Raw genomic sequence first — 13,608 nt, forward strand, 5'->3', positions numbered from 1 at the left:
GCAACAGTTTCTTCACAACAAACGTGCTTTCTGATTCAGTGAACAACTGTTGATCTATGGCAGTTGTAATAAATTGTCATCAACAATGATATATGTCTGTCTTACTGCCTTCTCATTTATTTCTTCCCTTTTATGTCCTCCGACGACGATAAACACCGTCCGGTACTGGACAAGTGGTAATTAACCTTTAGCTCCCTGTATCTTATCTCTTAGGCATATCTGAGAGTGAAATCCAGTAATTTGTTAAAAGTTTTCTCTGAGGCTACAAATGCCATATTCGTGTTTCCCTTTCCGAGGTATCATTACAGGCCCCATACTTTCCCGAATGTTCATTACTTGAAAGCGTGTAAATGAGAGGTGGTAGCGCCCTAAATCTGTTACATGTAATAAGTGATAATTGTTGAAGGTACATTCAAAAGACTTTTTACCAGTCTGCGTATTTCAAAAATGTTTTCTTTTACTTAGGATGCTAGTTATATGAATTAAGGAGCACAACATGTTTAAACAGAAAACAAGTGAAGGAAGAAAGTGAGCCATCAAAAATAAAGAAAAGTAATCAAAGAGAGCATCATTTCTTTAATAAACTAAGGTAGCCAGTTAGTAAGTAAGATGGACGATATTGCCACCTGAGTTAGTGGGTGATTTCAGATACAACACTGTCACCAGAGGGGAAGATAATTTACTGATTACCTGGAGACTATTCTCATCTGAAAATGAGCCGACTTTTGATTACCCAACACTGTTTTATTGCCACGAGCGATGTTGTTAGTATTTCAGATGTTATGAGGAATGTTGATAGGTCACAGCAGATGTGTCTTACGTGAAGGGCAATCCAAAGAAAATTGAAGGAAAGTATGTTGACTGTATAACGTCCCATCGACGCTGACGTCATTAAAGTAGGACGCTTCTTTATCGGTGGATTTCTAGTTGAATCTGCATTGCAGTCCCATTTTCTGAAATGAAGGTGATGCTACATGATTTTGATTGTAAGTCTCTATCAAACTGGAAACAGATGGAGAGCTATTCACCTCAACAAATCTCTATTGTGGAACTTGGTTCAAATGGCTCTGAGCACTATGGGACTCAACTGCTGAGGTCATTAGTCCCCTAGAACTTAGAACTAGTTAAACCTAACTAACCTAAGGACATCACAAACATCCATGCCCGAGGCAGGATTCGAACCTGCGACCGTAGCGGTCTTGCGGTTCCAGACTGCAGCGCCTTTAACCGCACGGCCACTTCGGCCGGCTTTGTGGAACTTGGATCTTGTTTCAGTTAAGATAACCGATTGCTCCTTGTCTGATTCCTTTCTCAGTGTAAGCAATCGCAATGAGGATAATCTCCCACCCGAAGAAAAATCCCTATGCTATAGTGAGTCATGTAGAAGCTACAGATTTGTGCAGAGGTAAATTGTCATGAGTACTCAGAATATTCAACTCGTATGCACAGTTTTTCGGAGATAGAAGTTAATTCGTTGCAAAAATCGAGTTTGTGTGTTAGATCAGCGATGATAGATGAAGCCATAAACAGAAAGTACTTCCCACCTGAAAGTAGGGATCGTAAAATTGTTGTTTCTTCAGTATGTACCTAAGTCTCGGAATGGTAGGAAAAAGAGAAATGACAACGCTATGAAGTACATTTTCAACATATCTCATTGCTGGTGACATGTTATTACAACTGTCACACATCAACATTTGCTCACTGAATCAGAAAGCAAGTTTGTTGTGAAGAAACTGTTGCACTTGACCGAAGATTTGTATAATATGGAAGACAACTTCGAAATAATCCCAATGCGGGTAGCGACCTTTCATTGTCTCAGCATCTACATCTACATCTACATTTATACTCCGCAAGCCACCCAACGATGTGTGGCGGAGGGCACTTTACGTGCCACTGTCATTACCTCCCTTTTCTGTTCCAGTCGCGTATGGTTCGTGGGAAGAACGACTGTCTGAAAGCCTCCGTGCGCGCTCTAATCTCTCTAATTTTACATTCGTGATCTCCTCGGGAGGTATAAGTAGGGGGAAGCAATATATTCGATACCTCATCCAGAAACGCACCCTCTCGAAACCTGGCGAGCAAGCTACACCGCGATGCAGAGCGCCTCTCTTGCAGAGTCTGCCACTTGAGTGTATTAAACATCTCCGTAACGCTATCACGGTTACCAAATAACCCTGTGATGAAACGCGCCGCTCTTCTTTGGATCTTCTCTATCTCCTCCGTCAACCCGATCTGGTACGGATCCCACACTGATGAGCAATACTCAAGTATAGGTCGAACGAGTGTTTTGTAAGCCACCTCCTTTGTTGATGGACCACATTTTCTAAGGACTCTCCCAATGAATCTCAACCTGGTACCCGCCTTACCAACAATTAATTTTATATGATCATTCCACTTCAAATCGTTCCGCACGCATACTCCCAGATATTTTACAGAAGTAACTGCTACCAGTGTTTGTTCCGCTATCATATAATCATACAATAAAGGATCCTTCTTTCTATGTATTCGCAATACATTACATTTGTCTATGTTAAGGGACAGTTGCCACTCCCTGCACCAAGTGCCTATCCGCTGCAGATCTTCCTGCATTTCGCTACAATTTTCTAATGCTGCAACTTCTCTGTATACTACAGCATCATCCGCGAAAAGCCGCATGGAACTTCCGACACTATCTACTAGGTCATTTATATATATTGTGAAAAGCAATGGTCCCATAACACTCCCCTGTGGCATGCCAGAGGTTACTTTAACGTCTGTAGACGTCTCTCCATTGATAACAACATACTGTGTTCTGTTTGCTAAAAACTCTTCAATCCAGCCACACAGCTGGTCTGATATTCTGTAGGCTCTTACTTTGTTTATCAGGCGACAGTGCGGAACTGTATCGAACGCCTTCCGGAAGTCGAGAAAAATAGCATCTACCTGGGAGCCTGTATCTAATATTTTCTGGGTCTCATGAACAAATAACGCGAGTTGGGTCTCACACGATCGCTGTTTCCGGAATCCATGTTGATTCCTACATAGTAGACTCTGGGTTTCCAAAAACGACATGATACTCGAGCAAAAAACATGTTCTAAAATTCTACAACAGATCGACGTCAGAGATATAGGTCTCTAGTTTTGCGCATCTGCTCGACGACCCTTCTTGAAGACTGGGACTACCTGTGCTCTTTTCCAATCATTTGGAACCCTCCGTTCCTCTAGAGACTTGCGGTACACGGCTGTTAGAAGGGGGGCAAGTTCTTTCGCGTACTCTGTGTAGAATCGAATTGGTATTCCGTCAGGTCCAGTGGACTTTCCTCTGTTGAGTGATTCCAGTTGCTTTTCTATTCCTTGGACACTTATTTCGATGTCAGCCATTTTTTCGTTTGTGCGAGGACTTAGAGAAGGAACTGCAGTGCGGTCTTCCTCTGTGAAACAGCTTTTGAAAAAGGTGTTTAGTATTTCAGCTTTACGCGTGTCATCCTCTGTTTCAATGCCATCATCATCCCGGAGTGTCTGGATATGCTGTTTCGAGCCACTTACTAATTTAACGTAAGACCAGAACTTCCTAGGATTTTCTGTCAAGTCGGTACATAGAATTTTACTTTCGAATTCACTGAACGCTTCTCGCATAGCCCTCCGTACGCTAACTTTGACATCGCTTAGCTTCTGTTTGTCTGAGAGGTTTTGGCTGCGTTTAAACTTTGAGTGAAGCTCTCTTTGCTTTCGCAGTAGTTTCCTAACTTCATTGTTGTACCACGGTGGGTTTTTCCCGTCCCTCACAGTTTTACTCGGCAAGTGCCTGTCTAAAACGCATTTTACGATTGCCTTGAACTTTTCCCATAAACACTCAAAATTGTCAGTGTCGGAACAGAAATTTTCGTTTTGATCTGTTAGGTAGTCTGAAATCTGCCTTCTATTACTCTTGCTAAACAGATAAACCTTCCACCCTTTTTTATATTCCTATTAACTTCCATATTCAGGGATGCTGCAACGGCCTTATGATCACTGATTCCCTGTTCTGCACTTACAGAGTCGAAAAGTTCGGGTCTGTTTGTTATCAGTAGGTCCAAGATGTTATCTCCACGAGTCGGTTCTCTGTTTAATTGCTCGAGGTAATTTTCGGATAGTGCACTCAGTATAATGTCACTCGATGCTCTGTCCCTACCAGCCGTCCTAAACATCTGAGTGTCCCAGTCTATATCTGGTAAATTGAAATCTCCACCTAAGACTATAACATGCTGAGGAAATTTATGTGAAATGTATTCGAAATTTTCTCTCGGTTGTTCTGCCACTAACGCTGCTGAGTCGGGAGGTCGGTAAAAGGAGCCAATTATTAACCTAGCTCGGTTGTTGAGTGTAACCTCCACCCATAATAATTCACAGGAACTATCCACTTCTACTTCACTACAGGATAAACTACTACTAACAGCGACGAACACTCCACCACCGGTTGCATGCAATCTATCCTTCCTAAACACCGTCTGTACCTTTGTAAAAATTTCGGCAGGTTTGGATTACGCAAACTTCTCAGATGGGACCGTAGATACAAGGCTAGTGACATGGAAATAATAACGTACTAAAAAGAAATATTCACACACTTCTTGCATATAGCTCACTATCTTACGTTGTTCGTTTTGACGTACATTCATTCTATCTGTATGTAAAACTAAATTTTCCATACACTCTCCTGGATGTCGTTTGTTTTAAGGTCTTACTACATACGAGACTGAAGTATGTTAAGCGAGAAGTTATATTTAATAATAGCCGGCCGTGGTGGCCAAGCGGTTATAGGCGCTACAGTCTGGAACCGCGCGACCGCTACGGTCGCAGGTTCGAATCCTGCCTCGGGCATGGATGTGTGTGATGCCCTTAGGTTAGTTAGGTTTAAGTAGTTCTAAGTTCTAGGGGACTGATGACCTCAGAAGTTAAGTCCCATAGTGCTCAGAGCCATTTGAACCATATTCAATAATATACTTTAAACGGTACAGAATTATACTTTCAATTTAACATGTTAATTTGTAGTTGCTAGGAAAAATGGATTTTGACATTAGGGTGATAAAAAAAGACTGTTTCAAGATGTGCTTCATTAATATTTATTTATCAGAAGTACAGCATTAACAAACCACTTTCTTAAATTTCGACTTGTCCACTTCAGTGTGATTACTGACAACTTCCCATATCAGCTCCATCAACTCGTCGCTGGGTTCCTTGACAGTTGTGAAGATTTGAGCCATTTCTGTAACAGAAACGTTTGCGTTACGCAATTATGCACCGGCGAATTGTCGTACAGGAATAAAAGTATCATGAATGTTTACAGAATATGCAAATGCCGCAGATTATCGTAGATTTCCTTACAACAACTGAATTTAATGAATAAGCTTTCTGACTGAAATTACTGCCGAGTAGAACATACTAGAATAACTCAATAATGCTTTCCAACAAATCAGCTAAATTATACCACAACGTTTGTGGAAGTTAGAAATCATTAATTGAAAATAGGCTTGGAAGGTAAAAAGTAGATATTAAATCTTAACGTCTTGTTGACGACAAGTTTATAAGAGTCCGAGCATAAGCACGGTCAGGGGACGATATGAAACGTAATCGGAACAGTCTGTTTCAAATTAATTATTCCAGGAATTTGCTGTAAGAGATTTAGGGAGTTCTAAATGACCATAATATGAATGGCAGGATGTTGGTTTGATCCAGCATTCTAGCAGAAGAGTGTTTCCACTGCTCCTCTTCGTCAGTGAAACTGGTCGGAAGATCAATACCGAATGTGACACGACAACATTAACAAAATCATGAGACAAGAGACACTTCCTACTGTGTATGGGCTACAACTTGAAATAGTGTTACTATTACACCAAGTTTAAATGGGGATAACTTCAGCACGCAATAACAATAATACACAGTTTGGCTCATCATGGGATATATATATATATATATAAGTTCATGGAATTGTTGTTTGGTAGTGTTCGTCTCTATGGAACTGAGAAAAATATACTGTATTGCATATACAAGTTTAAACAATGAGTAGTGAGACGAACACAGAATCACTAGAGCAATCTTTTTTTCGCTTCACCCTCACACACCGAAATGAGATGCTATCGTCATAGCTCGTTCATGACGAACAAAATAACGCAGAGGTTGTTAGAGACAGAGACTAACCATAACCGAGAAAGCAGTAGTGGTCCATGATGAAATCCTCGTGCGAGTACACTACATTGTATGGTCCGCTCAGTAGAGATTCCCCTGGAAAGAGAAGAAGATATATATCAACTTACACACATGTCTAAAGATCGTGCCAGTTAGAATTACTGTTTGCTGCAACAACTATGTCTAACTCCTCCAGAGGAATAAGATAAAGAAAAATTAGTTTGTTCCGGTGTAACAGTAATGCGTGTGCCCTCATCTAACAACATGCCTCTACATGTCTGCGAGAAAACTAGCTTACTTTTTTGGAAGTATGAATATGCACTTACATACGCCTTCATAGACCTTGTCCAGCTTGTTTCCCGTGACTGACACATAGCTGTTCAGAGGAAAGCTGAAAAACAAAGAGAACAGTACAAGTAAGTTGAATGTTTATTCCATGCTCATCCGTATTGTACTGACATTCGCTGCGCTAAAATTTGGAAATGTTTCTAGGGGTCAGCCTTTTCATTGAAATCAGCACTAACGAATTCCGAAGTCGTTCCAGCCAGTGCTGCACACAACATGTGTTGCATTTCTTTTTGTATGATCGTTATAATGTGTTTACGAATTTACGAAGCGAATGAAGAATTATATCATGTCACGTGCAATTTTCATGGTGAGGCAGCGATACAGCGGTTATCAGTTACTGTAACTTCGCGACAGCCTAAAATTGCACACTGGACTGGATCAGAAATTCGAAATCTTGTCCTTCGCAAGTAATCCTCTAACAAACAGAGCTAGACGACAGTCAGTAAATCATATTAAAAAAGTACGGAAAGAAAAATATTACAAAGTGAAGAACGCTTGCAAATAAAACATCAGAAGAATGAAGATACATTACTATCCAAAATTTTACAGTTTATTATCATCTCTCACTGAATATTCGGATAAAGTCACAATGTATGTGTTCTGCTTTTTCCAAGCAGTTGCATTACAGGTGTAAAGATTGAAAATTCCAGGAAAGACCAGTTCAGTCTTTCAAGACTTCAAATATTTCGGAATATTTTTAGACATATTCCGGAGTCACTGGAAGCAGTAGACCTTCTAGCAAAGTATATTTCGTAAGTCATAAGTGTCATCCTTTCCCTGACCAGAAATACTTACAATGCAGGCTGTTCCATAGGAACATAATGACAAGAGCTCAAAAACGGAAAACATGTTAAATATTAATACGCAGTGCCCTTGTGAAAGGATTGCCTCGTTCTTATTGCTGATGTTTAACTTGCGATTAGCTGCATATTCCTTACAATATAACTTCAAATCTCTGAGCGAACTAGAAAATTAAATACCTAGACTAAAAATTTCTGACATATTAAAACTTTTAATACACAAACTGGAACTTCCTGACAGATTATAACTGTTAATACACAAACTGCACTACACCGCAGCTACTACAAAATATGTGGACTGTTTTGAAAGTATGACTTTCATCAAGTAACAATAATATTTTGCCAATCCTTCTGGGTAGATGTATATCTCGGTAGCGACTAAAACCCTTTTTGTATTGAAAATGACTTTATTACGTTGAAGGAATAACTGTCAACATGTGGTTCAATATATCCAGTGTCACAGAAATTATTTACATTGGTACAGATTTATATCTCCATTGCTTCCAGTGGAATGCATTATTTTCCGTCACTAACGAATGAAGCTCTCCCAAGAAAGGAGGTTAATTGTCCATTATTTACCGTGATCGAACAAAAAAAAGGGTTCAAATGGCTGTGAGCACTATGGGACTTAACGTCTATGGTCATCAGTCCCCTACAACTTAGTAGTACTTAAACCTAACTAACCTAAGGACAACACACAACACCCAGTCATCACGAGGCAGAGAAAATCCCTGACCCCGCCAGGAATCGAACCCGGGAACCCGGGCGTGGGAAGCGGGAACGCTACCGCACAACCACGAGCTGCGGACCCGTTATCCAACACAATCCAACCATTGTAACCAGTGTACATGCGATATTTAACTTACAATAGGTTAACCTGGTAACTTACAGAGGCGCTTTGCTGAAGTTGCCCGTGAGGTACATCTCGGTGTCGCTCTCCCCAGGCGACTGGACGTACGTGACACAACCCAGGTCAAACAGGCCGGGTACCTGGTACTGGTATTGTTGGTACCACGGCTTGTCCTCCTATGGTTCCACAGCGGAGCTTGTAAGTACAGTGTTCACAGCATGTGACGATAACAAGTGTAGTGTACAAATCCTAGGGTTTGCGCGCTGATCCAGTGAAACTATATAGCCTTAATGTTAAGGACTAAAATAACCTTGACAGCAAGTTGACTAGGGGTGAAAACCAAACTTAACAGACAAACATGGGGAAGGATTTAACTACGCCAATCCAACTGAAGTAGATGTACATATGTAACATTACAGCAAGGTTCAGGTATACGTTACACTGACTCAGTTTGGAGTATAATATATTTAAATATAATCTTAATTTTACTAACATATTGCTGTCAATTGAGGGAGTTTCTGAGTTAAGGCTTTAGTTATTACTGTTACGGAGAAGATTTCTGAGAATACGTTTCCCTAATTTACAGCAATTACTTTTCTACTGCCAGACGTAATCTATGAATCTTATTTCCTTCTGCTATAAAGACACTAAAAGACTGCTTTTAACAAGATGTAAAGTAATCATAAGTACAACGTATGTAAGTTTGTATGATACCCATTCTCTACTGCTGCTAACTTACGGTAGTCATGTAGAACGTCTCAGTGGAGGCAGCTGGCAGTACACAGCCCACGCTGTCTGAGGAAGCACCCTCCGCCAGCAAGGGCAGCACCAGGAGTAGCAGCGAAAACATCTGTCGGCAAAGGCAACGCTCACTGTTTATAGAAATTGATGGAATATAAGATAAATGGGGTGATTCAGCTGTCCCCTACCTATGAGTTTTATGAAAGCCACAATGCCTTCAAAAAGTACACTCGAGACCCTCTTATTCTCTCACTTGCTACGGGCAAATTGTTATTCCTACCGAAAAATTGAGCAAGACATTTATGTAGGAAATTTAATGCAAGTAAATTTTGTGTTGTGATTCGCTTCCGCTGGTGGACATAGTTTTTGAATTACGAAAAAGAAACCGCAGTCAAACGTCACTTTTGTACGTATTTCCCGAATAAATCGAAAACTTCGGCATCTAGCGAAAACGTATCCCTTTTTCATGTAAGTACATTCAAGTTTCTACAAAAAGGTCCTGTTTTTTGGGTGTAGGACTAATAGTTTGAATGTAGCGAGCAAAAGAATATGAAAACTGGCAGGTGATATTCGAAGGCGTTACAGGTTCCATAAAACTCATGGGTAGGGGCAGCTGAATCATTCCGTGTATGTTGTAATTTTAGCATTTGTCATTACGTAAGAAAATAAGCTGTTAGTTGCTCTAGGTAAAAACAAATATTATAGTTTATGATGCCTGGAATAACCACAAATAACGTCTCAAATAAATCTATACTGGAAGGAAGTGAATAATATATTCACACAACAAGTGATTAAAGTTACACTATTGGCCAATAAAATTGCTACACCACGAATATGACGTGCTACAGACGCGAAATTTAAGCAACAGGAAGAACATGCTGTGATATGCACATGATTGGCTTGTCAGAGAATTCATACAAGGTTCTCGCCGGTGGCGACACCTACAACGTCCTGACATGAGGAAAGTTTCCAATAGATTTCTCATACACAAACAGCAGTTGACCGGCGTTGCCTGGTGAAACGTTGTTGTGATGCCTCGTGTAAGGAGGAGAAATGCGTACCATCACATTTCCGACTTTGATAAAGGTCGGATTGTAGCCTATCGCGATTGCGGTATACCGTATCGCGACATTGCTGCTCGCGTTGGTCGAGGTCCAATGACTGTTAGTAGAATATGGAATCGGTGGGTTCAGGACGGTAATACGGAACGCCGTGCTGAATCCCAACGGCCTCGTATCACTAGCAGTCGAGGTGACAGGCATCTTATCCGCATGGCTGTAACGGATCGTGCAGCCACGTCTCGATCCCTGAGTCTACAGATGGGGACGTTTCCAAGACAACAACCATCTGCACGAACAGTTTGCAGCAGCATGGACTATCATCTCGGAGACCATGGCTGCGGTTACCCTTGACGCTGCATCACAGACAGCAGCGCCTGCGACGGTGTACTCAACGACAAACCTGTGTGCACGAATGGCAAAACGTCATTTTTTCTAATGAATCCAGGTTCTGTTTACAGGATCATGATGGTCGCATCCGTGTTTGGCGACGTGGCGCTGAAAGCACATTGGGAGCCTGTATTCGTCACCGCCATACTGGCGTATCACGAGGCGTGATGGTATGGGGTGCCATTGGTTGCACGTCTCGGTCACCTCTTGTTCGCATTGACGGCACTTTGAACAGTGGAAGTTACATTACAGATGTCTTAGGACCCGTGGCTCTACCCTTCATTCGATCCCAGCGAAGCCCTACATTTCAGCAGTATAATGCACGACTGCATGTTGCAGGTCCTGTACGGGCGTTTCTGGATACAGGAAATGTTCGAATGCTGCCCTGGCCAGCACATTCTCCAGATCTCTCACCAACTGAAAACGTCTGGTCGATAGTGGCCGAGCAACTGGCTCGTCACAGTACGCCAGTAACTACTCTTAATGAACTGTGGTATCGTGTTGAAGCTGTATGGGCAGCTGTACCTGTACACGCCATCCAAGCTCTGTTTGACTCAATGCCCAGGTGTATTGAGGCCGTTATTACGGCCAAGGGTGGTTGTCCTGGGTACTGATTTCTCAGGATCTATGCACCCAAATTGCGTGAAAATGTAATCACATGTCAGTTCTAGTATAATATATTTGTCCAATGAATACCCGTGTATCATCTGCATTTCTTCTTGGTGTAGCAATTTTAATGGCCAGTAGTGTAGACTAAGAAGGTCAACACGGAATGAAAGTACTGCCGTCTTATCTGCGACAAGGGAACGCTCTGCTAAATCAGTAACGAGCTACAAAACGAAACTGAGAAGAGACAGTACGCTGGTAAACATGAGTCACTACGTCTTTAGCCAAGAGGTTTCATATGGCATTTTGAGTCTATGGAACCACTGGACACATCATGGTTGTCAGAGCGGGTACTGGAACATCCCTTTCTTATCCGCAGAGCTTGAAACGTCTTTGTTCGTCATATGTAAGACGGATCGACACTGAACCGTAGTTCTGGTTGTGGAGCTTTCTCCGTCGACAATGGAAAGCCTATTGCTGAGGGGTGGACGGAAGGTACTGAAGTCATTGCACAACTGTCCTCTGCCCACAAACTACAAAAGCTGCAGACCCGTTAAATGCTCTCGTTGGCTTAAGAGAAGCAACCTTTTGTAATACAGTATTCGTTACATTTCACTGTGTTCTGGAGGGAATATGTCGTTGGTGATCTTAACCTAAACATGTCGCGTTTTACGAGCAGCAGTCTTAAATGTTATGTAACAATTCCACCACCGAGGAAAAAGTTGTTGAAAAGAATTGTGATTTTCCCTGGATTAGAAATACCAATAAATTGAATTAATTTCGTTGAAATGAAATAAATGCAGCCATTGTAGTTGAAAACTGTGAATGTGTAATGACATGAAATGAAATCAGCGGCAGGCGTTCAGAAATGTTGGTTCTGAGTATCAGTTTGACACTATTTTCATGAGTTACGACATCTTCATTATACTGAAGTTTAATATTTGCTGAACGCACTTTGTTATATCATTTTACACCAGTGGATTTGATTCTATTAATTTTTCGTGTCATTGAGCCCAGTTCACTGTGTCCTGAAATAATGGTATTGGTTAGACACTACAGCAGTAAACGCTAATCTCGCAGTCTGCATTGTTGGATGGAACATAGAATTTCAGTGAAGTGTGACGTTATTGATATAACTGATATAGCAGTCGGTCTCAATTCCAACGTCCTGAAGGCGGTCTGATCGGCGAGAATTTATTCCACGAGGTTCTGTCCACGCACATTAATTGAACACGTTCAGAAAACGGCCCACCACACTTCATGAACACTGTGCAGGGCTGCGTCTAATAACAGTGCCTGTCAACTTCCTATCAGGCTCATTCGCTTGATCTGTAGCCCACCGAATTTATCAAACGCATAGTTGGATGGCATCTTGTCCATCATTATTCTCGGGGAACAACAGTGATAATATGCTATGGAATCTCATAAAGAAAACCACGAATGGAAGAAGCCTCCTCATACGTTTCGAAGCTCTGACGTTTACTTTCCGTCTGTAACTAGAATTACCTTAAATCTCCAAAGCAAAAATCCTGGAAGGAACCGGCTCCCAGTATATTGAACATGTTTCGGGGACACCTAAAACAGGTCACATATTTAGACTCACGTGCTGGTTATTTAATGTTCGTAGTTATTACTATATACTGCTAAATGGTTCATCTGGTGCTCAAACCTAGTGGAGAGACTGACTATCCAACTGTTTCCACGGGCACTTCCAGGGGCAGCAAAAATTTGTGGCCGAAATAAAAAATTTAATACGCAGTCGTAATCTACTTATAAGAGGAATAATCGTGCATTAAGGGCTTAACTAACTGAGTCAAATAAAAAGTTATAAAATGTGTTTATGTCTCGAGGCGACGTAACACACGGCGCGTAGATTACTCAGACGAGATTCATCCAGTATTTGTGATATCAGAACACTTATTGATTTGCAACAAACTTTATGTATTACTTAAAACATTTTCTTGCTGACTTTCCCTGCAAAACGATCGAAGGAAGAAAGTTTTCGCTTTCTACATTTCCACCACTGGTGTGCTAAAACAGCAGCCATGACGTTTTAGTTTTTTACTTCTTTATCACTACCTCTACTCACAACACATTTTGCAGATGGTATCCACATAAACCAAGGAATGTAGCAGACATGTGCTATCATTATGCGATTTATGGTTTAGGAGATGTGACAATTTATGTATAGGAGTTAGTGTCCTTAAACAGTCGGCAGTCGGATTTACTAGTTGTGAAGTTTTCTCGTCTGCAAACATTAACTATCACACGGTAAATAGGTATAGATTGTTGGAGTTTACTCTTCTAGATAACAGGTAACCCCCCTGTTTATAATTATTAATTAATAAGCACTTTCTACAGCTCAGTAATAGAAGCAGTATGTGTTAGATGTTTGGCTACTTACAGCTGTTCCGTGTGGGATGTCGTTATGAGAAAATCCAGAACTGCGTCTCCCTTAAATACGATTTCGTTCAAGGACACCTGGAAGCGGACTTTTATCAGAGACACCTATGTACACTGTGAAAGGAGCAGACAAAGTGATACTTAATTACTTCTTAATATGTAGACCCAGCTGCTAATCTGCTGAACACACAACGACATGTGACACATGTGGCGGCTTTCTTATATTCGCACATATGAAAGTCGAATACAAAAGCGAGTCACGTTAAATAAT

General features: G+C 41.2%; 1 protein-coding gene across 1 annotated transcript; it reads right to left on the reverse strand.

Annotated features, from left to right (window-relative positions):
* Positions 1-5,054: 5,054 nt before the first annotated feature.
* On the reverse strand, positions 5,055-13,381 carry LOC126198510 (uncharacterized). The gene is made up of 6 exons (XM_049934895.1): positions 13,339-13,381; positions 8,879-8,989; positions 8,179-8,315; positions 6,468-6,532; positions 6,154-6,237; positions 5,055-5,221 (listed from the first exon to the last, which is right to left on the reverse strand). Exons 2-6 carry the CDS (start codon positions 8,987-8,989, stop codon positions 5,100-5,102), a joined length of 519 nt encoding a protein of 172 aa, XP_049790852.1. The 5' UTR covers positions 13,339-13,381; the 3' UTR covers positions 5,055-5,099.
* Positions 13,382-13,608: the final 227 nt, after the last annotated feature.

The sequence above is a fragment of the Schistocerca nitens genome, chromosome 8 (genome assembly GCF_023898315.1).
Source record: "Schistocerca nitens isolate TAMUIC-IGC-003100 chromosome 8, iqSchNite1.1, whole genome shotgun sequence".
NCBI classification, from domain to species: domain Eukaryota; kingdom Metazoa; phylum Arthropoda; class Insecta; order Orthoptera; family Acrididae; genus Schistocerca; species Schistocerca nitens.